The sequence below is a fragment of the Crocodylus porosus genome, unplaced genomic scaffold (assembly GCF_001723895.1).
Source record: "Crocodylus porosus isolate Cpor-Errol unplaced genomic scaffold, CroPor_comp1, whole genome shotgun sequence".
Classification (NCBI taxonomy): Eukaryota; Metazoa; Chordata; order Crocodylia; family Crocodylidae; genus Crocodylus; species Crocodylus porosus.
This window is the reverse complement of record NW_017728906.1, coordinates 86,973,853-86,999,977: the sequence shown is the minus strand read 5'-3', so window position 1 is coordinate 86,999,977 and position 26,125 is coordinate 86,973,853. Positions and strand designations below refer to the sequence as shown.

Genomic DNA, 26,125 nt, shown 5'->3' with positions numbered 1-26,125 from the left:
GATGCGGTTCAGCAGTTCAACAAAAACAAGTGCAAAGTGCTGGGCTAAAAGAACCACCAACACACTCACAGGCTGGGGGATGACCTTCTCAGCAGCACAGGAGTGGAAAGGGATCTTGGAGTTATAGTCTACTCCAAGATGAACATGAGTTGTCAATGTGACAAAGTGATCAACAAGGATAAGCACACTTTATCATGCATTAGCAGATGCATGATGAACAGGTCCTGGGAGGTGATGTTTCTCCTTTATGCAGCACTGGTCAGGCTGTAGTTGGAGTACTGTGTCCAGTTTTGAGTGCCATGCTTCAAGACGAATATGGACAAACTTGAGAGGGTTCAGAGGAGGGCCACTCGTATGGTCAGAGGCCTGCAGGCAAGGCCCTATGAGAAGCAACTGAAGGACCTAGATCTCTTCAGCCTTCTCAAGAGAAGGCTGAGAGGTGATCTTGCAGCTGCCTATAAATTCATCAGGGGAAGGCAGCAGGAAATAGGAGATGCTCTATTTACTAGGGCACCCCCTGGAGTAACTAGGAACTATGGCCACAAATTGATGGCAGATTTAGGTTGGACATCAGAAAGAACTTCTTCATGGTAAGGGTTACCAGAATCTGGAACGGACTTTCAAGAGAGGTGGTGCTCTCCCATACCGCAGGGGCCTTCAAGAGGAGATTGGACAAGCACCTGGCTGCAGTTCTCTGACCCCAGTACTCTTTCCTGCCCAGGGCAGGGGGTCAGGCTTGATGAACTACTGAGGTCCCTTCCGACCCTAACATCTATGAATCTACGAATCTATACGGTAAAAGTGTGTCCAGACAGGAATACTTCATGTATACTAGACAGGAACTATATCGTTCTACATGGTTTATGAAACCCCTGACAGCAAATAACTGTTCTTACACCACAAGATTGGGTTCTATTCTTTTTGAACTTTCACCACAGCCAGGAGCATTATTATCTAAATCAACAGATTAAGCACAATGCTCAAAGATAGCAATTTCAACTTTAAGAAAACTTTTCTTGTGGGAGAGTGGTAATTTTCATGATAATTCATCAGATGTCAATCAGCATATGAGGTAGAAATATTGCATATACAGATGTAGCAGCTAAGATAACAGTGGTAAATGCTACACTCAACGTCAGCAGCAAGCCTGACCTCCTCTTGGATGTATGCAAGTATGGCTGATAACACAAACTTGAATACCAAAGCAACTTTCCTATATTACCATATAAGTTTTGTTGGAGCAAGCAAACTTGCTCAGATTCTGCAAGCAAACTGATCATCTAGATCATAAATCTCAGCAGATTTTGCTTTCATGGGCTCAGCAGGGGAAAAAAGCCATGATATTTTTATTGTATTAGTATGAAACTTCATTTGTGCACTCCATTATACTACTTCTTCCACCATAACCCCCAGCTCCCCTAATCCACAATCCATTAACCATTGCTCCAAACAATTTCTCCCTATTGATTCTTCCTCAAGTATCATGCTCCATTCTAACAGCATCTCCCAGAACATTGGCTGAAATCTCACTATCCCCTCTGACAGGTACTCAACATTTTCTCTTCTTTCTGCAACTTTCACTGAAGCAAAAGGTAAAAATTAGGGATATGGGAAGATATTTCCAGATGCTCAATCTGCCCTCTCCCTCTGGGAGCTTGTCAAACGTCACAGACCTTAACAGGTTGCTTAGGAAGATGGAGCTCCGCCTCAAAAACTAGAGCATGTTTTACCAAAAGCTGCAATTCAGGCAGACCTGCTTTTCAAGAAGCTGTATTTCTGAACCTGAAAGGCAGCCACATCCTTTCCTCTGTAAGGCAGGGAAATGAGGCAGTCATAGGCGACTTTAGGTTTTAATGTTTTGTGCGTGAATGCTTTATAATGACTCAGGCTGTCATAGTGATAAGACAACTGGTCTTAAATGGTTTCCAGTTCTAGACATTGCTCCAAAAAACAAGGAGTAAAAAGTTAATAAATTAAGAGGATAAAAATGAATCCTAACAAGGGCAGACAATTTCCCCTTAAGGTGCAGAGTCAGGATTCTCCCATGCCATTCACTGGGTCTATGGCTGTGCTTCACATTAGCACCCAAAGAAACAGATGCAACCAATGAACTTCTCAAATTTAAGGATGCTGTACAGCTGTGCATCTATTCTGCTAGAACAGTGACCATCTTTTGTCCCCAACTACCTACACAAAGGGAAGCATAAATAACCCTTCCCTGAACAACCCAGGTCAGATCCGTACATACCTTTGTAGGGATGACTTTGCAGTATTTTTCACTACACCTGGCACTGGCTTTTTTTTTTAGTAAAGTCAACCATTACAGTACCAACAAGGTTATCATAAAAGCAGAACTTTTGCCAGTATATTTAAGCCCTCTCTCTCATTTCCTCTGCTAAACCAGATCCATCCAGGACTTGGGATCTCAGTTGAAAATTCATCAATAGGCTAAACATAGAAATTGAGAACAGCAACAGTTTTTCAAACTTCTCTTCCTTCATGTGTACATAGAAATAGACCTCAAGTCCATTTTTATTCAAATAGAAGTGGCAGACCTATTTTTAGTAAAGGAAAAGTTTAATTATCCTAAATATAATACAGAAAGCAAGGGGGAGGGACAAAGGGAGGAGACTTTGTGTTGGAGTAACTTTACAATTGCGATTTATTTCTAACATTCAAGGAAGGACTGATTTAGAAATGTCAAACGTCTGTGTTTTTCTGAACAGCTGCACTATTTGAAGAGCTTTTTTAAATCATAACAGTTACCTTCAACATCCAGATTAATGGTCCGTGAAACATTATAAAATTTTCCCATATGCATGTACGTTGTGAGGCACGTGTAGTTTCCTTTATCTTGTAGAGTTACGTTTTTAATAGTAAGATAGGGCTGACCCTTTAAAGGCTGAAATCGTGGATCTTCAAGTAATCCAGGCTTACATTCCTAAATAAAGCAAAACAATAAAAAATAACTATAATATAGTGCTAAATTACATAACATGATAATTAAACATTTGCTAAACAAAAAACTGTAATCTTTTAACGACATAAAACATATTTCCCCACCCAGATCAAAACTAAAATACATTTTTGATCATTGATTAGACACAAAGCTTTAGTCATGAAACACTGGCTTTAGTAGTGAAACACCGACTAGTTATTCTGTTTTAAAAAACAGACAGTCAAGTACTTCACTTTTTTGCCAAGAAGTTTTGGCTTTTGTTTGTTTGTTGTTTTGTGGGGTTTTTTTAAATACCCCAGATGGATTTCCTTATCCCATTCTTCAATTTTTTATTTGGTTTAGAGAGATTTTATTAGATTGTAGGACCCCAAATGTCTTTTACCAACAGTAAGAGTGTAGAGTAGAACTCAGGCCTCCTGCATAAAACATTAATTCAAGAGCTTAAAAATGTTTCCCTTTTACTCCAGGAAGCATACCACGTTCACGTTTCTAAACAGTTTCATTATGTTCTATTTAAAATAAAATTTAAGGAGCTTTCCAATGAAAATGTCAAGAACATTTTTTCACAGGGCTCAAGGGAAAGGGCTGAGAGGTAGACCGAGTCAGAAGAATTATGGTCTCTGCTCAGGGGCAGATCCAGGATTTCCCGAAGGGCAGGTGTGAAAGCAGTAACCTGTGCTGCATGGATGGCTGCACCCCTGCTCCCAGTTTCCTTCTCCCCCCACCAGTGAGGGTGCAGCAGGAGCCTTTAGGAACTTGTAAAGCAGGTGAAAGTCTCTCCTTCCTTCCCCTTCATACTCAAAGGCACACTCCCTCTGCTCTCCTCCTGCTCTACCACCTTCTCTGCTGTCTCAGGGGGAACAAGGAAAGCTCCAAAGCTGCTTCTGTTTGTCACACCCATGCTGTGCTGGGCTCAGCTGGCAATGGAGATCCAAACAGCAGCAGTGGGGATGGGTGAGGGTGAGGTTCCTTTTTCCTGCACCTGCTCCCAGGGGACTGGTCAAGGAGAAGGAAACTTCTCCCACGATGCTGTTGCTGCTGTCCCTATTCCCAGCTGAGTCTAGCCACATGCAGCCTAGCTGGGCCAGGCAAAAGTAGCTATGGGCCTTCCCCCTGCTCCAGGACCAGCAGGGAAAATAGCAGCAGCAGGGAAGGGAGCAGGGAAAGGAGAGGGGACAGGAGAGAATTTTACTAGAACACCTTATAAAGTAGTATTGTGATTTGCTTCTAAAGTAAGATGTTTCAGCATCAAAAATGTGTAATTGCACTGTAGATAAATTTGTAGATAAGAAATCAATGATTGCACTGTAGATAAAGAGATACAAATTATTCACTACTTACCATACAATCGAATCATTTGTTTGAGTATGAAGGGGAAGGAAGGAGGGATTTTCATCTGATTTAGGGGCTTAAAAACATATTTAAAGGATGAATTGCTCTAATTTTGTACAGTGTTCCAGAAGGCTTATTTATTTATTTAAAGAGCATTATATTTAAGACCCAACCCTATCAAAAGTAATGCAAGTGTATCACTGCCTAGTTCCATGAAGCCTTCTGCAGCATACAATGCATAGAGATACAATTTCTCCATCAAACTAGAGCTCACACTATATAAGATTGTAAAAATCCCCAACCTGAACTGCATCTAAAAGTGAATGGGAAGGGAAGGCAATCTTTGCAGCCTAAATATGGCATGCTCCTATAAACCAGCTCAGCTATGCAATCAGGCTACCACATGGTGATAGGTGTAGTTTTCAAGTTCTTCATGTACAGTGCAGTATAGTAATTTAAATCAATAAGAAATGCATGGATCACTGTAGCTATATACAAATTACCAATAACTGAGCTAAAAGGCAGATGGACACTCAATTACAGAAGTCACACATTGGCAATGTATAGGCAAACCTTTTCCTTCCTATGACTAACGCAGAAGAAGCCATCTCCTGAAGATGATTCCTGTGGGAAGCACTTCCACCTCATTTAGCCCAAGATTCAGTTTACCCTTATTTAAGGTTCTCTCCTTATTCAGACACATGAGCCTTCCTTTCCACAGCCACCAAGGGAATCCTTGTAACAAAATTGTGTTTGCATGGCAAGCCAACCTTTCCCCTGGAAAATTTAGCTAGCATATAGCAGAATCTACCACTTTCCAAGTCTGTTTAACAAACAGACATAATCCAACAAAATCCAATGAACTGGATTTTTTGTGAAACTGAACCTGCCGTAAAGTGTCAAAAGTGTTTATAAGCTTTCAGTAGATAAAGTATGTTCCTGAACAGACTTTTAAGATTAATAAGCCATATATATATATAGATGATGCACTATTTACCATACAATTGAATCACTTGTTTTTCATATAAAACTATGAAAAACAAATTATTGTATTCTATGGTAAGTAGTGCATCATCTATATATTTTTATCTACAGTGCAAATCACACATTTCTGATCTAAAAAGATATCTACAGTGCAGTCTCACATTTCTGATGCTGAAACTTCTTGCAGATTGCAATACTACTTTGTAAGGTACTCTGGTAAAAATAACCAAGTTGCTGGCAAGATGTCTACTCCAGTTTCATGCATAGACTCACATACTTGCTTTTTTCCATTGCCATTCATAGGTCACGTCTACACATGCACTGAAAGTTACTGTGCAGTATGGGCGCACATCTACACATGTGTGCCTGTACTGTGCAATAACTATGGTGACTTATGCCGAGTTGGGCATAAAATTTGCTACCTGCACAGTAAGGCACATGTAGACACCTTACCAGTCAGTGACATTATGTATACACTCCAACTTGAGAGTAATTTTACTCTCAAGTCGGAGTGCACACAGCATTACTACGCTATAATGTCTATGTGTGTAGACACTGGTCTAACAACTGCTTACTGCGCAGTAACTTATTGCACAGTAAATGCACGTGTAGACACGCCCATAGTTACGTCTCTACAAAAATGGACATAATACAAAAATCCTCAAATTCAAATGCAATACCTTATACCATTGTATTTCAGAAGCAGTGTTATTTTCATCTTTAAAATACCCCAGAAGAGGACATGTAATCTTTCCAGCAGTTAAGGTAAACACTTTCTGGTCAAACCTTGTATTTTCATTAAAGCATAAATCATTATCATTCTTGAAAACGCTTAGTTGTACATATGTTTTCTCAGAGCTGTTAGCTTTCCTGTAATAAGAAGAGGAGCAAAATTAGATCATAAATGGTATGCCCTACATTCCCAGCAAAACAAATTAGTGCTACTAAGGTTCTGGATACTCTACTGGAAAAGTAGAAATGGAAGTCCAGCCAAAAGCAAAGCTTTTTAAAAGATGAGTTCTTAGTTAGACTTTTAAAGCTATATTTAAAACGACATTCATAGCTGAAAAATCTTAGCCAAAGCCTACCACACAACTAATCAGTTTTTAAAAAAATCACAATAACAAGCCCAATCCCAAAGACTTTGTAATATCCTTCATCTAAGTGACTCAATATGTGGCCTCTTAAAGGCTTGAAAAATGTATTTGGTAAAGCTAACTACATGACACACAGGCTTGATTTTTACTTAAAGTTACTGACTTTCAGTCTGATAGTTTTTTAAAATGTATATTGTTTCAATATCACATCTAGTAAGACAAGGAGAACTACCTCAGACAGGTACTTTAAAACAGTACTGCCATGTTTATCCTCAACAAACATTTCAGTCTCCTTTTTAGTGGAATCAAACCAATGGATTCACTAAGGGCAAGTCATGCCTGACCAACTTGATTGACTTCTAAGATGAAATGACTGGCTCTGTGGATACTTTGATTTTAGCAAGGCTTCTGATACAGTCTCACACAATATTCACACAGGCACACTAAAGAAGTAAGAATCATCATTATCCACTTTCCAAATCATCCAAAATGGTCTGTAAGGTGGATAGAAAACTGGCTGGAGGATCAGCCTCAGAGGGTAATAATCAATGGCTCAATGTCTAGTTGGCAGCCAGTATCAAGTGGAGAGCTCCAAGGGTTGGTCCTGGGGCCAGTTTTGTTCAGTATCTTCATCAACGACCTGGAAGATGGCATTGAGTGCCTGGGGATTACAGTGGACAATAGGCTTAATATGAACGCACAATGTGCCCTTGCAGCCCAGTATATTGTTAGCTTTCTTGGCAACATCGGTAGAAGTGTTGCCAGCAGATCAAGGGAAGTAATTATTCCCCTTTATTCAGTACCGTGTCCAGTTGTGGGCACCATGCTACAGGAAGGATGTGAACAAATTGGAGAGAATCCAGCAGAGGACAACAGAAATGGTAGGGGGCTGGAGCACATGACCTATGAAGAAAGGCTGAGGGAACTGTGCTTATTTAGTCTAAGAAGGGATTTAATGCCAGCCTTCAACTAGCTGAAGTGGGGTTTGAAAGAGGATGGAGTTAGACTGTTCTTAGTGGTGGCAGATACAGAACAAGGAACAGTCTCAAGTTCCAGCAAAGGAAGTTTACGTTAGATATTAGAAAGAACTCTCTCACTAGAAGGGTAGTAAAACACTGGAACAGGTTACGGCAGAGAGATTGTGGACTCTCCATCCTTGGAAATTTTTAAGACCTGGGTAGACAAAGCCTGGGAGATGATCTAGTTGGGGATGGTCCTGCTTTGAACAGAGGGTTGGACTAGATGACCTCCTGAGGTCCCTTCCAACCTAATTTTCTATGATTCAATTAAAACGATGTCATATCTGTTATTCATAGCAATTAACTAACCTCAATAAATAATTACAAAGACAGTTTTTTTTAAATAAATTTTACACTTTCCAAACCCTTAAATTTCCTAGTACTTACAAGGTACTTTAAGATGAAAAATTATCAAATATGATTTTACATTAAATACTACCAATATGGAAGTAACAAGCAACATAGGCAAGTATCAATAGGTAAAAACCAATAGCTGAAGAACTAATGCATCCCATACGAGTACTAATAGGAATTTTTTTTAATGGTAGAGTAACATGAGAATACAGTATTGTACCAAGTGCATTAATGATCAGTCTTTCTGTTTTTTAGGGCACTATCACATTTAGAAACACAGGACCTTACCTTATATTACATGTATAAAAACCTGAATCTTCTAAATTTGCAGGGATGAACCAAAGAAAGTTTTCTCGCTGATGAACTCTGGAATGCCTCTCTGTGCTTACTGGTATATCACTACCATTCCTATACCAAGTCAGATTGTAGTCAATGTTGTAAAATTTTGGACAACTGATAGCAACAGGCTCTCCTTTGAGCACAAAATGAAGACAGGTCTCGCATCCCTCTATTTAATATCAAAGAAAAATGTCAAAAACATAAGCAGATTTTTCACAATGATAATGTTAATATTTTTAGAATATTCTTAGGATGATATATGACTGATAAGCTTTCTTTCAATGACAATTTATCAGCAGTAAGTTCGCAAATGTATCTGCATTTAGTCATCATTTTCCATTTGAGGACTTCAACTCACCCCTACTTCAAACTATGCAAACGTCTCTTAAAGGAGGTGACAATACAACCTCATAAATTAGTCACATACTCTCAATGTTGAGGGTAATATACAGAGATGCTTCTAATTCACTGGCCATGTCAACCTTCACAATCTATTTTTCTAGTCCTTTTTAATTCAAGAAAAACAACTCTTAGGATGCCTGTACATCTGTGTCAGAGCAGACACAATTAATTGAGTTCTAATGAGAACACTCCAGCAGCCCACCAATGGTGGTGGGGCACTTTAACTAAAGCTCGTTGAACAAGCTCTAGTAAAAACACCTCTGCCACCAATTATAAGTGCAGGATGCTGAATACACGAGATGCTGTGCCTCCTAAGAGTGCTCTAATTAAAATGCCACCCCTGTCCCATCCTGGAGCATGTATATAGACCCCCTTAGTTCTCATGCAAGATACTAGACTGAAAATGTAGAAACTGTCCTTCACAACTGCAGCCCAGGCAGTGGAAGTACACAGTTCCCCCCTGCTGCCAGTCAGACACATTTCTGCATCTGAGAGGACAAAACAGGCTAGAGAGAACAGTACAGTTGTCAGTTTTTGAAACTATAAGAACAAGATAATCCAATGAACAGAAGTCCCAAGTCAGAACAATGGTCCATCTAGTCCACTACTCTGTCTCCAATAGTGGCATGGCATAGATGCTTTAGAGGAGGAATATTCATACCAGGTGTATTTGGTCTTATCCATCCCCTGGCATACCCTTCCTGATATTGACCAGAATTGGTTAGGGATATCAAAGGATCTATCTAGAACAGTCAGTGAATTTAATAGCTAGCAGTACACCTGTTCTTCATTAATCCGTCTAACCCCTTTTTGAACTTGGTTATATTATCTGACTATAAGCTTCTGTGGCAATGAGTTCCACAAGTTTACTACACACTGGCCACATATACACAAGACACTGACTGCGCAGTAGCCCAAGACTACTATCCAGTAGCCGTGTGTGGCAGACAATGCTACTAAGCAGCAGTCTCGAGCTATTGCGCAGTCAGAGTCAGGAAAAGCTGTTTATTGGCACTACTGCACAGTAACTCAGGTTACTGCAGCCATTTAGTACTTGTTTATACAAGGTAATCATTAAAATTCACAGGAGAAAATTTTAAAACAAACAAGAGAAGTACTTATCTGTTTTTCTTTTGACACACTGGCCACATCTACAGAAGACATTGACTCCACAGTCATTACTGAGTAGTCATTTAGTACTTGTTTATATCTAGTACGTATACTTGTTTATACAGGTACTGAATGGATGTTTGGAATGTCAGTAAAGACTGTGCAGTCAGCGTCTCATGTAGACACAGTACTTACCTTGTTCATTTTAAACTTTTCTCCTGTGAATGTTAGTGATTACCTCCTAATTCTTGTATTCAGGGAACTAAACTAAACAGAGATTCAGCTAAATCCATGAACTTGTAAATCTTCATATGATTCAAGCCAGGTCTGTAGTAAATCAACATTTCAGGCCAAGAAGCTTTTATTTTAGTGTTTGATGCATATGCTACCTTTAGTTCTGCAAGTTGCCCCATCTCATCCGTACATCAAGATATCTATTTAATATAGCAAATGTGAATGTTACACATCAAACATAAGCAGGATTTGAGTTGGCTTGGGTCTGTAATAAGTTAAAGCACAAGTATGCTGTGCTTAAACAGTAGTGACAGACCATGCAAAGTCATACCCAATGACTAAGAATGCAATGCTTACTACAATTATTGTTAAGAAGTCAGTTTATCATGATTAGATAAAAGACACACCAGGTGGCTACAGAGAGGATCTCAAAGCTTTCAAGCTTCTCTATAAATTTGAAATCCTAAATTCCCATGAAAAACGCTACAAAACCTCAGTCTCAGACCAGGGTATACTAAATTCCTGCTATAGCACAAACCGTCTTGTTTGTTTTTTTAAAGAAACCCAAGTCTTTATTGATCTTCCACTTAACAACGTTTTCCTTTCTTCCAATTTAATTTTCTGAACACTACTGTAAGGAGAATTCCCCTGAAACACCTGGAAATATGTAACTAGCCATTAGATAACTTCATATGACAAGTAATCACCATAATAATATGGATAGAAAAAGAAAGTTCTGGTCACTGCCTTGGCATTCAGCATTTCAAATTTTTGGACAGAAAAAGGAGCTTACAAGGCCAGAGTGGTCCATAAAATATTAATCTTTTGAGAAATCGATGTCCCTGCAGAATCCTTCAAATTCCTTGGACCAATGGAAGACATTCCTTTACTCTGACAGGAATTAGGGAGGAATGTGATATAAACAGTCATTGTAATAAGATTATAAATATAATATCCAACTCCAAATCTAAACAAGACGGCACTCTGCTAGACACTTTTTCAATCAAGAATCAACTAGTAATAAGCAGAAAGCTATCAGTATTCATATCAGTATGACATCCCAACCCAGGACAAAAAGTACTGTTACCCATTAGGATTATACTCATTCACAGTGTACTGAGATACATACATCTAATATAAGTGTCAAACTCATCCGGTCCCCAGCCATGAGAATGGTGGGGGGCAGGTCCATAGGTCAGATCAGACCTGTGGACCTGTATACCTGAACCAGCAGCTGCTTCAGGCAGTCTAGAAACTGTGCTACATGCGACACAGGTCCCAGTGGCTACAACAGACTCTGTGCAACACAGTCTGGCCAGAGCACCATGTGCGGTGCCTTGCTCCAGCCAGTCCAGAGCCCACACTACACACAGTGCCTACAAAAACTATCTGCAGCGCAGGTTCTGGACTGGCTGGAGCAGGTGCTCCATGTGCAGCACAGTCGAGCCAGGCAGCCAAGGACATGCTGCATAGTTTCTACTCTGGCCAGGCTGCGGCACCTGTTCCACCCACTCTGGGATCTTCACTGGACAGCACAGATCCCAGAATGACTGGAGCAGTCACCAGATCTGGTATGCTGAGGGGAGGCGTAGGAGGTGGGGAGTAGAGGGAAGAGAAAAGAAATTCATGGGCTAGATCTGGCCTGCAAACCAGTCCCACACTACAGGCACACGTTGTGCCTCATATGGATCTGATCAAATCCAGGAGCAGCACCTGGAGTCAATGGTGGAGCTCCATGAGCCAGATCTGGCCCACAGGCCATATATATTTGTCACCCCAATCTAATACATGTTCCTGTTTGCTCATTATCAATGTGCTATTATAAAGGAGGGCCATGTAAATTTAGAAACGTACACTTCCAAGAAAAAATTAAAAACACATTTTAAAAAATGGCTCCCTCCATATTTGTGAAATTCCCTCCATTTTATTTATAAAACCATCCTATCACCCATCAGTCTGTCCATTCCATCTCTAGCATTTGTATATTTTGTTGGATAAAAAGACAACATTCCCTGTTGTGTGTGATGAAAATGAGTTAAGTGGTGACAACACATGCACACACACTAATCACACTAATTTTAGGCATTAATCATTAAGAAACATGTTTAACTTACCAGTTGAGTATGGAGAAACAAACAGCATTAGATAGCAAATGTACCACAAAAGAGATTTCATGTTTTGCTACAAAGGGAAAAAAAATTCCATTAATATGTTAAAAATGTCCTGGCTGCACTATCACTTTTATACCTCACTGTACCTATTATGTGGAAAAATGAGTGTGATATGGCCCCTCCTGGCACACACAAGTCACAGTATTAACTGGTCCATATAGAGGGCTCAGCCTACACTTTGTACCAACATTATATCAGTATTGGGTATGACTCTTTGCTGGTAAAAGCCTTTCCATAAGTGCATTTATACTGATACATCTTATTTCAGAGTCCACACTGGAGCAAGCTACGGTGGCATATGGACTTTTGTAAAACAGAAAAATGCTCTGAATGTATAACTATGCTAGTATATTTAAAGCAGCAAAGGTTTTAAGAGCAGACAAGCCTGTTGTTCTCTGTTAGAAAATTATTGCAATGGACATCTGAAGTGAAGGGGAATGTGCCTCTTTTGGTTTTCAGTTATAAACATTCAGGACTAAATATTCCAGAAGGTGGCAGGCAAGTTATCATATACTAGTAATCATGATGTGTTTTAGTTGTGTAACGCTGAATATCTAGAGTCAATGTGTATTACAAACCTATGTTCCGCACCTCCTTCTTGTATATCAAGTTAAAAAAAAAAAATCTTCAAAGGTTTTTAGTCACTGTGTGGTCTTTCTGTTAGTTACACAATACCTATTCAAAACATTGCATCACATTACACAGGACTGATGTCCTTTTCAATAAAATACAAGACACACAAAGGTGTGTAAGACAGAATACGTCAAACAGCCTGTTTTGTCTATTCCAAGCATATCGGCTGAGACTTCAAACAGGTCATATGCTGGGTTCTATGTTGAGAGGATCTAAATGTTTTTAAATACGCATGCTCTCAAAATCTGCCAAAGATGAATGTTCCTGTTTGTTTATAAAATTAGCATAGATTACCATTTTCAGTTAATAGGAGTTTCTTACGTAGGTTTCCCAGAAAACACTGCAGACCCTTTTCCACTAGGCCAGAAAACAACCTTCTAAATTGGAGGGGAGGGGTTCTGTTTATTTTTAGATAAAACTGCATAATTAATGAACAAATGTTTGTGCAGTGTTAATAATTAACCAAAATAAATGAACTGTATGTATCCAAGTGAGATTTTCTAGCAGACTTGACCAAAAAAAAAAAAAATCACGGTTGAGGAAAATGAAGAGTTCTGAGCATTCCATGATCTGAGCTCTAGCTCACAAAATCATATACATCTCTGATTCAGTTAATCTATAAGGTGCATCTCTACACTACTGTCAGCCTGAGAAATGGATGGTACAACATAAATTCTAGGGTTTATTGGACAAAATTTGGAGGCTCTACCCCAGATAATAACAAGCTTCAAGTATGCATTCCCTTTAGATATGTAACTTGATAAAAGACTCTTACCTTAGTCTTCATTTAGCTGCCATACATATATTTTTGCTGACATTTGCCAATGAGGTTGGTCATCATTCTTGGAATTTAGACTTATCTGACCAAAAAAAAAAAAAAAAGCCTTATAAAAACCTCAAATGCATCATGTACATAAGAATCACCCCCAAATCACCAAGGGCAAATTTCCACAGACATCCTAAATATAAACAGGAAGAAAATATCTTTGCATACAACAGCGATACACAGCTTTTAAAAATTGGCAATGCTCAACCTTTGGCCCATGGAGCAGTGATACCCAGTCTGCAGGGCTCTCCACAAGTCTGGAAATTCGGCATCGAAGAAGCGGTAGCTGTGTTAATTGCCACTCCCCAGCTGCCAAATTTCCAGACCCCTGGGAAGCCCCATGGGCCAAATGATGTAGGCCCACGCACTAGATCATCAGTCTGCAGCTAAATCCAGCATTCAGGATCTGGCCCATGGACCAGCCCATACCACTCATGCAGCCCATGGGGCAGAAGGTTGAGCACCACTGCTTTAAATGGAAAGGTGAGGGTAAAATTACACCAGATGTCTTTAACAAGCCCCTCCCATCCTGCACACCGGATACGCCCTGCAGATCAGCAGAATGGTAAAGCAGGCAAGCACAGGATGCCCTGCCACTACAAGAGCCCTAGCTATCAGGTGCTACCAGGAGTAGAAGGGGCAAGGAAAGCAATTCTCCTTGGCCCTGCAGCCTCTAGACAGTGCCCTCCTGTCCTTTTCATTTGCTGCTTTTCAGCAGCTGCCAACTGCTCATTGACATCCTGCCCTCTTCCCCAGCAAGGGAGATGACAAGCCGTAAATCACTGAGCTCCCTACAAGCAGAGAGACCCAAGAAGCAGCCCTCTTGTGCTCCTCTGGTGTAGCTCTCCAACCAGGGGGTGAGAACACCTGTATCCTGACCTATTTTTCCAGGACTAAGAATTTCCCAGGAAATCTTAGTGCTGGAAATGAACTGTCTGCAGCCACAGAAAGACATTAGCAACCATCTTAATTGCAAAGATTGCTTTATATCTCCACTTTTGACCTGAAAAATTGTTCTGGTCCAAAGTTTGCTATGCTGGATGGAAGTAATCATGAACATTTTTTTTTTCCCAAACTATTCTTGAGCTACTGGTTATTTTTAAAATGCTCACTGATTTGCAGTTTAAAAATATTTGTAACAAGTTGACCTTTGAACTAGAAGCAAACTACTCACTTCAAACTTCCTAAAGTTAATGCTATGAAAACACAGCATTAACTGAATTTGAAGATTATTGACTCTCTGTTCTGCATAATTTGCACCCCCACCACTCCTGACCATATTTGCATCCTGGGTGTGAAGACTGGTGTCATGGGTTCCAACAAGAACAGGAACAGGCACTGTATTTGTCCAACTGCATCCTTGATGGGATACAGGATTATAAATAAATAGATAAATAAATAAAAAGACCTTTCAGCAGTTCACCCTAACCCTAACCCTTCCCTCAGTTTAAATGGCAACTACCTCATCGTCCTACAGAACTGCAGTTTTCAATTTTTTTTAAAAAGGAAAAGTTTACTGGAGTTAATAAATAATCAATCTATCATTAGAGTCTACCACATGAACAGAGGGTGACCAGTAAGCTCTGTGCATTAGTTGGAAAAAACCCTAAGAAATGAAAATTAATTGTAGTCAACTCAGTGATGCCTGTTTGAGCCTGAAACAGCAGCTATTATGAGGTAAAACCAGCTAGCCTACATAAAAAAAAAAAAAAAAGAAAAATCACTAAAATTCAACTAAATGTTAATAATCAATTTGGTTAAAATAGTGCAAAAGACTTCACAGGCATTTTATGTTAGCTTAAACAAGGGTTTCTTTTCATTTTAGCCTTGGATCCAGGGTGTCAAACTTCTCTGGCCCCCTGAGCCAAAGGAGTGGTGCAGGACTGGTTCAGATGGATGAATGGTGAGAAGCCAGCCCCGCTGGCGAGATCAGCCCCACAGAACCCCCCTCTGCCATGGCAGATTCAGAGCCTGCAGTGCCCACTCCAGCTGGCGTGGGACTCAGTGGGAAGAAGCCTTATATCCCAGGCAGTTGGCCGCTGCCACAGGAACAATGCCAGGATGCTTCCCACAGTGCTGCAAGGGCTCCAAGCTCCACTGCTCTTCCCTGGTTGCTTGGCTGGAAAGGGCAGCAGCACAGGAGCCCCTGCAGCACTGCGGCTTCTTCCCATGATGGCAGCCAAAAGCCCGGACAAGAGCAGCAGTGCTGGAGCCATTGCAAACCATGGGAAGAAGCCTGATACCACAGCTTGCTCCCACTGTGGCAGCAGCCACATGCCCGGAAAAGAGCTGCATGCTGAAGCTCCAGTCACACCATGGGAAGAATTCTGGCACTGCAGGAACAAACTGTGCTGCCAGGCATCTTCCCATGCTGTTGCTGGTCCTCCAACACCGCAGGTCTACCCAGGCACCTGGCTGCTGCTGCGGGCCCATCATAGACACTCAGGATAAAAGTCTGCAGACTGGATGACCTAGCTCTATAGGCTGGATCCAACCTGCAGGCCGTATATGTTTGTCAGCTCTGCCCTAGATAATTAAAGTTAAAGCTAAGCAAGCCATTCAAACCAAAATAAGTGTCCGCACACAGGTAAGCATTGGCTTAACAAAGCTTAGAAATCAAATTCAACTTTCTGTAGACAAGCCCTAAGCTTCTCCAAATCTAAATACAATGGGTGTGGTTAACTCAGAAGCCACAAGAGATATTACTTCACCATTTGGGAAATGATGCAAATGAAACCCTGCTTATGTTATGCACATGTATCTAGTTACCTTCCACAACGGTATCTTGATGTAGTCTCTCCCCGCATGCCCCCATTAGTAGACACGAGGGGAACTCTCTCATGAGGAGGGTAGTAAAGCACTGGAACAGGTTACCCAGAGAAGTTGTGCAATCTCCACCCTTGAAGATTTTTAAGACCCACAGCTAAACCAAGCCTTGGGTAGAATAATATAGTTGGGGGATGGTCCTGTTTTGAGCAGGAAGTTGAACTAGATGACCTCCTGAGTGAGGTTCCTTCCAACCCTAATCTTCTATGCTTCTATGATTCTAAACCACATCATTTTTTTTAACACTGTGGTCACCCCCCCCCCCGTCATGTCAAGAATGCATTCCCATGTCTACTAAGACAATTATACAGGAAAGTCAATGAGACCTTAGGCATTTGCTTCAAAATGAGTTAGTGCTGAAACCTTGCCAGCCAAAGTCACTGCACAGTAGAGGAGTAATGATCTTTGGCACAGGATCTGTGTGCACTTGGCACAGCTGCTTTAGAGGCGATTTGCATTTTTAATAGGAGCAAAGTCCAAGAAGTTCTTGCAACATCCTGAAGTGGCTTTGCCAAAGATAGGAGAGAAAAGGCATATCAAGACAAGAACAAAGTACCAATCACTTCAAAAGCTTATTTGTACTTCTATTCCTGACCCACTCCTGAGATGTGATGATTCTAAGTTTTTCAGGTGGCAGAAATTCAAGCTGGTTAGTCAGGTTAGCTGGCATAGCAACCTACTTTGAGAATTGACAAAACCCTATCTTCTATAAACATTGTGTGTAGTGTGAAGGCTTCTGAACATCTCCTGCATGTACTTTGAGTAGCTCACCACTGGCCTGAAAGACCTCCCTCTTCTATTCCAGGACCTCCAAATGTATGAATCACTAACAAGTTGCTCAGCCTGAGATGGAAATAAGGGATACTGATTAGTCAAACAGGCTCCCTGTAGCAGGCTGTGAGCCGGAGGCTCCAGCAAAGCTCTAAGCAGTAATACTAATTGCAGGCTGCTCAGGAAAACCAGGTCAGCTGAGAGAGATAATTAGTGGGCACAGGAAGTAAAATGCTTCCAGGGAGGGGAAGCCAGAGACAAGAGGAAAGGAAAGGGAAAGAGAGTGAGAGTGGCCTGCGTGGCCAATGGCTGTTTTACTAGACCAGGGACTTTCAGGGTCTGGGAAGAAACTCAGGTGCTGCAAGATTGGGAGCAGCATCATGAAAGGGAGCTGAGTTGCAGACAACCTGAAAGGAAAACCTGCAGCCAAGAAGGAGCAGTAGTACCTTGTCAAGGGATGAAGATGACTCAGACCTGTAAGTTAACCCTTTACCGCCTGTGCTTGGGTTAGAGTTTGAGGACTGACTGAAATAGAAGGGTGCCTGTGTGACAAGTGTGCCCTGGGAATATGGACTGTATTGTGTTTACAGACTGTTTGAGATGAGCAAATCCCTAAGCCTGCTACAGTTCCATAAGAACAGCCCCTTCCCTTTTGCCACTAACAGTTACCCTCCTGCCTCTAGAAGGAAAAAAGGTCCTTTTGCAAAGCTCCTTCTAATACACAAGTCACAGAAAACAGCTTTATCATTATGCATTCTTGTGCTCTCTTAAGAAATTGATACTTGAAAATGAGTGGAGACTCAATGCACCCATTACAGTAAAAACTGAACATCCAAGGTCTTTTCCACTGGTTGCAACTTGCAACTGTGGCTGTTTTTGTTTCATTTTGGGTTTGGTTGGGGGGGAAGGGGGATTGTTCTTGGGTTCATTTGTTTTTTCCCCTTTAGTACTTTTTGGGTTTTGCTAATGATTGTCTTGTTTGGTTGGGTTGTTTTAGGCCACACTTTATTTATCTTGTACTCTATATAGTTAATGGTTAAATGTCTGATACAAACGTGACTTGGGCTTCCAGAATTCTTTTTTCCCCAGCCTGAACAAAGAATCACTGAAGTACAGAAAGAGAAGCGCACATGATGCAGCAGTACTACTGTTGATGGCAAGGCAAGGACTTCACTCAACTCATAGCAGTACATTTTTCACATGACAGGAATTCGAACTGGTCAGTCCGGTTATCTGGTTGCACTTTGCACATTATTAACTTAAATGTAAGTGGATGTTTACATATTGTAAACTATTAATTGGGTTGGTTGGTTTTTGGTTTGTCTTTTTAGTTTGGTCAGCTTCAGCCTATTTATTGGGTTGGGTTGTTCCTGTTTGTAAGCCATTGCTAATCTATTCATACTGTTCACTCAGTGAAGTTCTCTGCTTGTTGAACTACTATTGTATGAGTTTTACTGCCAAATTCTAATGAGAGGAGAAGACTGGCCATCCAAAAATTTAAGTAATTTAAAACAAAGCAGGGTAGTATTGATTTGTGAACTACGTGTACTTAGTCCAAATTCACTAGTAAGGAAAGTACGTAACAGGAAAGATTAACCTATGAACCTCACCTACAAAACTCTTCATAGGTCAAGTGAACTACAGAACTTAGCTATGGAAGATCTGTACCAGAAGCTAGCCCACCCACAAAAGTTCTTCACAAAACATAGCACCAATGTAGGAAAGGGAACAGTGACAAACTCCCTGCTACACAGCCACCAGAGCTAACTAGCAAGCACAAAGCAAACCATATACCCACAAAACTCCAGGAGCCAGATAGCGCAATTGTCCCGCTATAGTAAAGTGCCTGATAAGCTCCTTCACTCATGTACCGCAGCCACTGACTCATCCTGAGCCAAGCAAGAGGAAAAAAAAACAAATAATAATTTTAAGTTTTCTTGTTGTGCCAAACAGAACCCTGCTAGTGCTAGCATGCCAACCTCTAGACGGCATCAGAGGACAAAGGACATGGCTGATAGGAGAACGTTGAATAAATTAAACAAACAACCACTTCAGTAGGACCAAGAAGTCCTGTACCCGTTGATAAAGAGGCCACTAAAATGACTAAGAGGCCAATTACTGTAACTGAGAGAACTGCAGCCTGTAAAGGCAGTACACAGACAGTCATGCACTTAACCGGTATGGCTAGGGACAGAAATTACACACAAACTGGTGTAAGTGATCAGAAACTAGCTTAAATCCATAATGCAACAGAAGTTCAGTGCACATAAACCATCTACAAAATGGCTGAAACGAATTTAAGATAAACCAGGATGGATGTAGTATCAAACTCAACTGATCTGGGTGAAACCAGCTTATTGAACTTCTGTCCCAGATCCCCTCCAGATTCAAGTTAATTCAGTCCCCCAGCATCCCAGAATGCTTTGAATCTCTCCCACTAACTCCCCCCTGCCCCCCTCAAGGTAGGTGAGCTAGCCTTGGCTCAAACTGTCTACTCCAGCTGAGCAGTGAGGTGTGCTTTAACCCCTGGCACCTGCAGACATGTGGGTGCATTTCTGTAATCAAAAGTCAGTGTCTGTTCACTTGCTTATTGGTTCAATCTACACATCTTAGCATAATTTGCAAAGCCTGAATCAATTCAGCCTCAGGCTTGTTGACCATCTGTACTCAGCCTATGTGTACTTGCAGCATAAGCACAGCTGGTATCCTTTGTTTCCCTGTTCTGCTTGGAGCCAAGGCTTACACTGTGTATTTATTGGGTACTTTCCAGCTGTGGCAAATGGTTATCACCACACTCAGCTGTGTCCTGGGTCTTTTTTTGTAAAAAAGCCTTGCAGACATTGTGCAACATACATCAGACCACACTTGTACACAGCACTTCTAATGTTTAGAGATATCCCCATCATCCCAAAAGCATGTTTTACCACCGTTCTGCAACTGCTTACATGCACAATTGAGTATTCTGTACAACTCTATACTGTCAGGGTACTGTTCCACAAAGCCACATCAGGAGAGAGTAGACAGTGCCTCCCCCCAAACATACAGGTAGACATATGAGCTGCCTATTTAGAAGGCATCAAGGCAAGTTAATAGAGTCTGCTCCACATTCTAATTGAAACACTCTACAGTGGCTTCATTGGCACATGGATAAGCCCCCATAGGTTTAAAAACGGCCATTGGGATGACTTGTCTAAGCCTCGCCACAATAATATTTCAGTCCCATAGCCATTTTTAAACGTGCAGGGGCTTAATACTCTTGATGGCGAGGCATTTTAATTAGAGCAGCTCTCTAGGAACCACTCTAATTAAAACACCCCCTGCCCAGCCTCCGAGCATGTATATAAGCAACCACGTATTCCATTAATATGTTAAGAGGGAATAAAGCTCCAACAAGCAAGAAGCAGAGTTCTGAAGAAATCAGGCATTTACTTGCTTGAATAAGTTGGATCTTTATCCAAGCAAATAAATGCCTGATCTCTTCAGAACCCTGCTTTATGCCCATGATGCTTCTGTTCAGAAACCTCTTCCTGTGGTCTACTAGATCCTGCTGTACCATTATAACTGTACTAAACAGTCGGGCTGTGTGAAATTTCACCGGCCGTTTCGAGCTCGAAACGGCAATATCAAAAATGAAATGAAGGGCTTTGAAACAGCCTCGAAATGAAACGAGAGCAGTTCAAAACACTGCGAGTTTTGAAGCTGAAACTGGACTTGCCTGCAGGGAAACAAAAAGTAAGAAGGAGCGGGAAAGGACTGCTCTGATATTGACTGTGTAGCTGGCCAATGACTATGATCCTTCCCTGAGGTTCCTTCCAATCCCAGTGCTCTAGGGGAGGGATGGGAAAACAGCATAAAAAGCAGCATTGTTTAAACTGGCCTGCTTTCTGCCTTGGAGTCAATTACTGAGCTATCTTCCAGAAGCTCAGCAGCATTAGACAACAAAGGGTACTACTATTGATTTCCTACTTGCTAGCCTAGCGAGTGAGATTCAGCAATACCTTTTGCTTTCTTTCTATCCCCTTTTATTTTATTATTATATTCATTGATTACTTTCCATTTATTCCTCTCCCAAAATCGTCTTTTTGTTTAGTCTATTTTGATTCTTTTCAAATCTTTGCTCTCTCTCACAGTATGCATTCCATTCACTGTGCAGGGAAGCACAGCATAATTATATTGCATATTATAATATGGAATTTATATAGGAAAACATAAATGTACATTTATATAATTATCTTATTTATTACATAAATATATACAAACGTACATACACACACTACATAAATACACATACATACACTTATCTACATATATTACATAAATCAGATAGATAATATTACAGAAGAGACATATTTTCCAGCACACTAAGACAAAGACAAGACACAAAGAAACACACCATGAACCGTGCTGCAAAGGCAGCTGGCAAGCCTTCACGGAGGGACAGAAGAGGGGGTAGAAGGAGAGCTGCAAGTTCCTCCCCACCACCACCCAAACTGAGACACAGCCTCTTTGCTACAGCAAAAGGCATGAGGCTGGTTGCAGTGGAGTTGTGAGGCTCCAGGTGAGCTCAGCGTAACTTCCTGGGATGCCAGCTTTTGGGCTCGAAAACCCTTTGTCAGGCTGAGGAAGCACCTGCAGTTGGGGTGTGTGTGTGTGGTGTTCCTGGATGGAAGGAATAGTAAAGAAGCCAGAGGCTGGCATGCGATGCAGGCAAGAAAGCCAGTCAGTGAAAATGGAAATGGAAGTGTCGGGGTGAGGGACCAGCTGTCAGAATTCCATTGTCTATACTGAGTCCATGAGTTTCTGTACCTACTACCCAGGAGGTTGATCAAATGGAGTTATAGGCTTGTTTGTGAAAAGTGGTTGAACTTGCACCCATCTCCTTGAAACTTGGCATGTCCCAATTCTTAGAAGGGCTCTGTTTGGCCTGATAAGAGAGATGGACGCTCAGGACATGCCAAACAACGTGGATAGCTCTGATAGGAACTATAAGACGCATTATAAGCAGGAAGAAAGCATGTCAAGAGAGCCAAGGTGTTTGCACCTACACCTAACTTCTAGCGAGAAAAGGTTTTATCTTGTGTTAACAGGTTCTTAAATCTTTTTGGAAACATTTATTTAAATGTTAGGATTTTGCAATTAGTGGGTAAATGCATCTTTCAAATAGCAAATTTTACTCGTTTGGTCTTGACAGTGTATTGTGCATAGATGAAAATATGTACATGGGGACAAGTTAAACAAATATAGTACTGCCAAGTTGAAAAACATGATGTTTTACTGACATCTCTGATGAAATTCTTTCCATTTGGGATAGATTTTCAGAGGCAGCTTGGATTGCAAGGCTCAATCCATCCTCTAGCTAGTTATATTAGCAGTACAGCTTAGAATACAGAACAGTTAATTATACAGAAGAAAAATTGCACGGAACAAGCAATTGCCAGGTTTAATGTTAAATTTCTTTAGACAGCTCTGCCAATGCACACCCCTTGTGCAAAAAATGACTTCAAGGATACATACATCTATAGTTAACCCAAGGTCTTTTTCAGGTTTTAGTCCAACACTCTCTCCACTCCATGCCAAGACTCATAAATACAAATAAAGGTACTCTCTCCTGATCAGATTTAAGACCCTACTGTCTTCCCTCACTGGGGGTCTAGATTAGACTCTAGCCTCTGCTTTTAGTCTAGCAGTACAAACACAAACTAAATGATTTAGTTTTGACAGTCCTCTACTGCCCTTCCCACAATTCCTCCAACCCCTCAAAGGGCACACAAGATTTCCCACAGCTGACTGGAAAAAAAAAATTACAGCACAAAGTATCCCTGCAGAAAGAACCATGGGATAGTCTCACCCAGACATACAGCTGAAGGGAGAAAAAGTAAAAGATGCAGATTTACAAATATACAAATTTACTGTGAAGATGCTTGGCTAACCTGGGTACTTAATGATCAGGTAACTGCAGGGAAGGCATAGCCTAAAAGGGCCTAGTGAATTTAGGGGCTTCAGTTGCATATCTACGAAGAATTTTACTTCCCCTTAAAACTGTAAGCTTCTACCTCTTAAAATTAAAAGTAACCTTAGCAAGTGAAAAGAGAAGCATTTGCTGTATGCCAAGCTTGCATGCAGACTGCTGATAAAACTCACTACTTTGCAGGGCAGCAGGAGCAGAAAATTAACAAGGCTGATCATTTGTGCTGCTGATATGTAGAGTGACTGTCAAATCATACCAATTATGTATTTCAAGCAGCTTTCCCAGAGCATCAGCAGAAGCATAGCCAATCTGGAATTATGTTCATGAGAAAATGAGGAGGAGTATGGATGGATTTCCTCCCATTCCTTGCACAGATCACAGCATAGTGAACTCCAAGCTTACCGAAACATCCTTCCTCCTCCCCACCCCAAAAATAAAATAAGTGATCAAAACAAACCCGTTCTAATACAGACACATATATCTTACCAAAATGTCCCATTAGAGTATCAGCATTCTGGACTTGCACATGCTGCACAACACAGCCTAGATATGAATAGTGTTAGAGAATATTTAAGACCCCTGTGGTCTTATCAATTGACCAATAAAGATATTAGACTTTTGGTTATTTCAAATACATGGTTAATGGTGATTTTTATATGATTACAAAGGTTTATATTGAATCTTGTGCTCTTTGTGCTACAAATACTTCTAACAATTCCATAACTAAGCATAACCATGCTACAATTTTACTTTCTAAAAAACTATTTCCTACTGTTTTTGCACTCAGTGATACACTCTTAGTAAGCATGCAGTACAAACCTGATGTAAAAATTCTCTAACAAATAAAAAAATTATTTAATACATCATAAAAAGAAAAAAACCAACAGATTGTAAACACGGATGCCTTAGTCATGCAGGCACACAGTCAGGGCATCCAAAACAAACAATGAAAGAAAGGGCAATGAAACTTAGTTTAGACATCCAAAACAAGTCATAAATGACACTACAATGGCACTTAGTTCAAACGCTGAATTCCTGGGGATTAAAATACAGCTGAAAGCCTTCCAGAGCTAATGCCTACTATATTTTCCCAAATAGCTTTTTGCACCATATTGTATTATTTAACAAATCTAACTTCAGTCATAAGTTGGGTGGAAAAGCTAAGACATCACCCTTCTCTCTCATGTTAAAATAGAGCAAGAAAAAGAACAAACAAAAGTGTATACAAATTATCAATGTACAATTTGTAAATATACAACAATATTACAACTATCACCCCCTCTCCATTCAGCAGAAGCTCAAGTGATGCACTACTGTGTACTACTCCAAGATTTGACAGCCTCTCCCACCTCAACTTTCATCAAGCATCTCCCCTCCCACCTTGGCTACGGCCACCTCCTCCTAACAAATTTGCCTAAGACTTGTCTTAACCATCTCCAATCCAGGAGTAGAATCATAGGAAAGTCGAGTTAGAAGAGACCTCACAAAGACAACCATCCCAACTAAGCCTCCTTAACCTGCTCTTGGTAATTTCCAAGGATGGGGACTCCACCACCCACAGTCAGAAAACTTCTCATCTCCAGCCTGAAGTTTCACCTGCTTCTGCTGCAGGCTGTCGTTCCTAGTCCTGTTCCCTAGGGCCACAGAGAAAAGTCCATCTCCAACCTCTCCTCAGGTATTTGAAGATGGGTATCAAGCTCTCCCCCCAAAATAACCCCTAGTCCCTGCAGCCTTCCCTCCTGCGCCTGACTTCCTCAAATCCTGTGTGCCGCAAGGCGCTGGACGCTTTCCAATCCCTCCACATCCTCCCTGAAGCGGAGGGAGGATTTCTTAGAAGGGGGTGGAGATCTTTTAAACGGACCTGGGATACGGCTGGGAGCAAGTCAAAGCAGCTTGGGCAACGCAGCCCCTTCTTCCCCGAAGCCTGTCGGGCCAAAGCTCTCCCCTTAAAAAACACCTCAAGAGCACCCTGACACCACCACCCCCACACACAGCCTCCCCGCCTGCACGCGGAGCACCCCAGCTCCCCCGCCCCGACCCGGGCAGGGCTGGGACGGCACGAGCCAGCCCTGATTTCCAAGCAGCTCCCCCACCCCACGCGCAAGAGGCTCCGATCAAGCCCAGCCAAGCTCACCTCCACCTCCACCTCCACCTCCAGCAGGGGAAGATCCGCCCGGCGGACCCCGCCACAGCGACTGCCAGAGGCAGCGGCCGGCCGGCGGTAGCAGCCACAGGGTGGGAACACCAGCGCAGCCTCCGCCCGGCCGCGCTGAGTCAGTCCTAGCGGAGCCCCGCCCCCCGCGCGAGTGCTGAGTCACCCCGCGCCGAGCTCCGCGCTGCCCTGCCGCGCGGGGGGTCACCTGAGGGCAGGCCCCGGCAAGCAGTGGAGCACTCGGGGTTCAGAGGTGACGCCTTTTCTTAGACCCACTAAGACATCGCAAAACAAAATAGATACAAAAATTTAAAAAGAAAATTCTGCACGTTTTCAGGCACGTGCGCCCTTCCTCAGGCGCAGGGAAAATTAAAGATGGTAAAAAGCGTCCATAGGTAGAAAAAAAAATTGCATTTTTTTTTTTTGCAATGTCTTAGCGGGTTTAATAAACGGGATCATCTCTGAACCAAGAGTTCTAGAGTTTTGCATTTCTTTTTGTCTCCGACCAACACAGCTACCAAGTACGTCCCTGTTCCTCTCAGCCTGCTTTTTAGCGCAGAGCAGTGATGCTCAACTGGGGGTCGCATTGCCACAGCCTGAGGTGCAGTGAGAGCCTGTCAGGGGTACACCAGGCAGTACCTGTTAGTGTTGTCAGAAGTACAATAATTATTGTATTTGAAGGATAATTCTAACTGTTGGACAATGTATGATCGATAATAGGCAATGGGCTCAAACTGCACGATAATTTTGGAAATGCAGGTTGCAGCTGTGTTGGTCCGCAGGCAAAAGTAATCGGAACTCTTGGTAGAGGTGATATTTTTTATTACATCAACTATATAGTTGCAGAAAATAATTGGAGACAGCTCCCAAATTGCTCTCAGGGTGACCAAACTGACTTCTGGGGAAAAAAAAATTATTATTATTATTATTATTAATGTATTTTATGTT

The 26,125-nt window shown here is 41.5% G+C and overlaps 1 protein-coding gene across 7 annotated transcripts in view; it reads right to left on the bottom strand.

Annotated features, from left to right (window-relative positions):
- Positions 1-26,125, bottom strand: part of LOC109306229 (interleukin-1 receptor type 1-like) — a 48,332-nt gene that overhangs the window by 19,868 nt on the left and 2,339 nt on the right. The window contains exons 1-6 of one of the 7 annotated variants that reach the window (XM_019529552.1): positions 25,166-25,271; positions 13,410-13,494; positions 11,945-12,011; positions 8,034-8,253; positions 5,956-6,145; positions 2,767-2,941 (exon numbers count right to left, since the gene is read on the bottom strand). In XM_019529552.1, the coding sequence (XP_019385097.1) occupies positions 2,767-2,941; positions 5,956-6,145; positions 8,034-8,253; positions 11,945-12,011; positions 13,410-13,421 (664 nt within the window). In that variant the 5' untranslated portion in view covers positions 13,422-13,494; positions 25,166-25,271. Of the gene's footprint in view, positions 1-2,766; positions 2,942-5,955; positions 6,146-8,033; positions 8,254-11,944; positions 12,012-13,409; positions 13,495-24,621; positions 24,641-24,886; positions 24,906-25,159; positions 25,272-26,125 lie in introns of those variants that run through there. The other 6 variants (XM_019529555.1, XM_019529557.1, XM_019529554.1 and 3 more) reach the window with 6 other exon arrangements.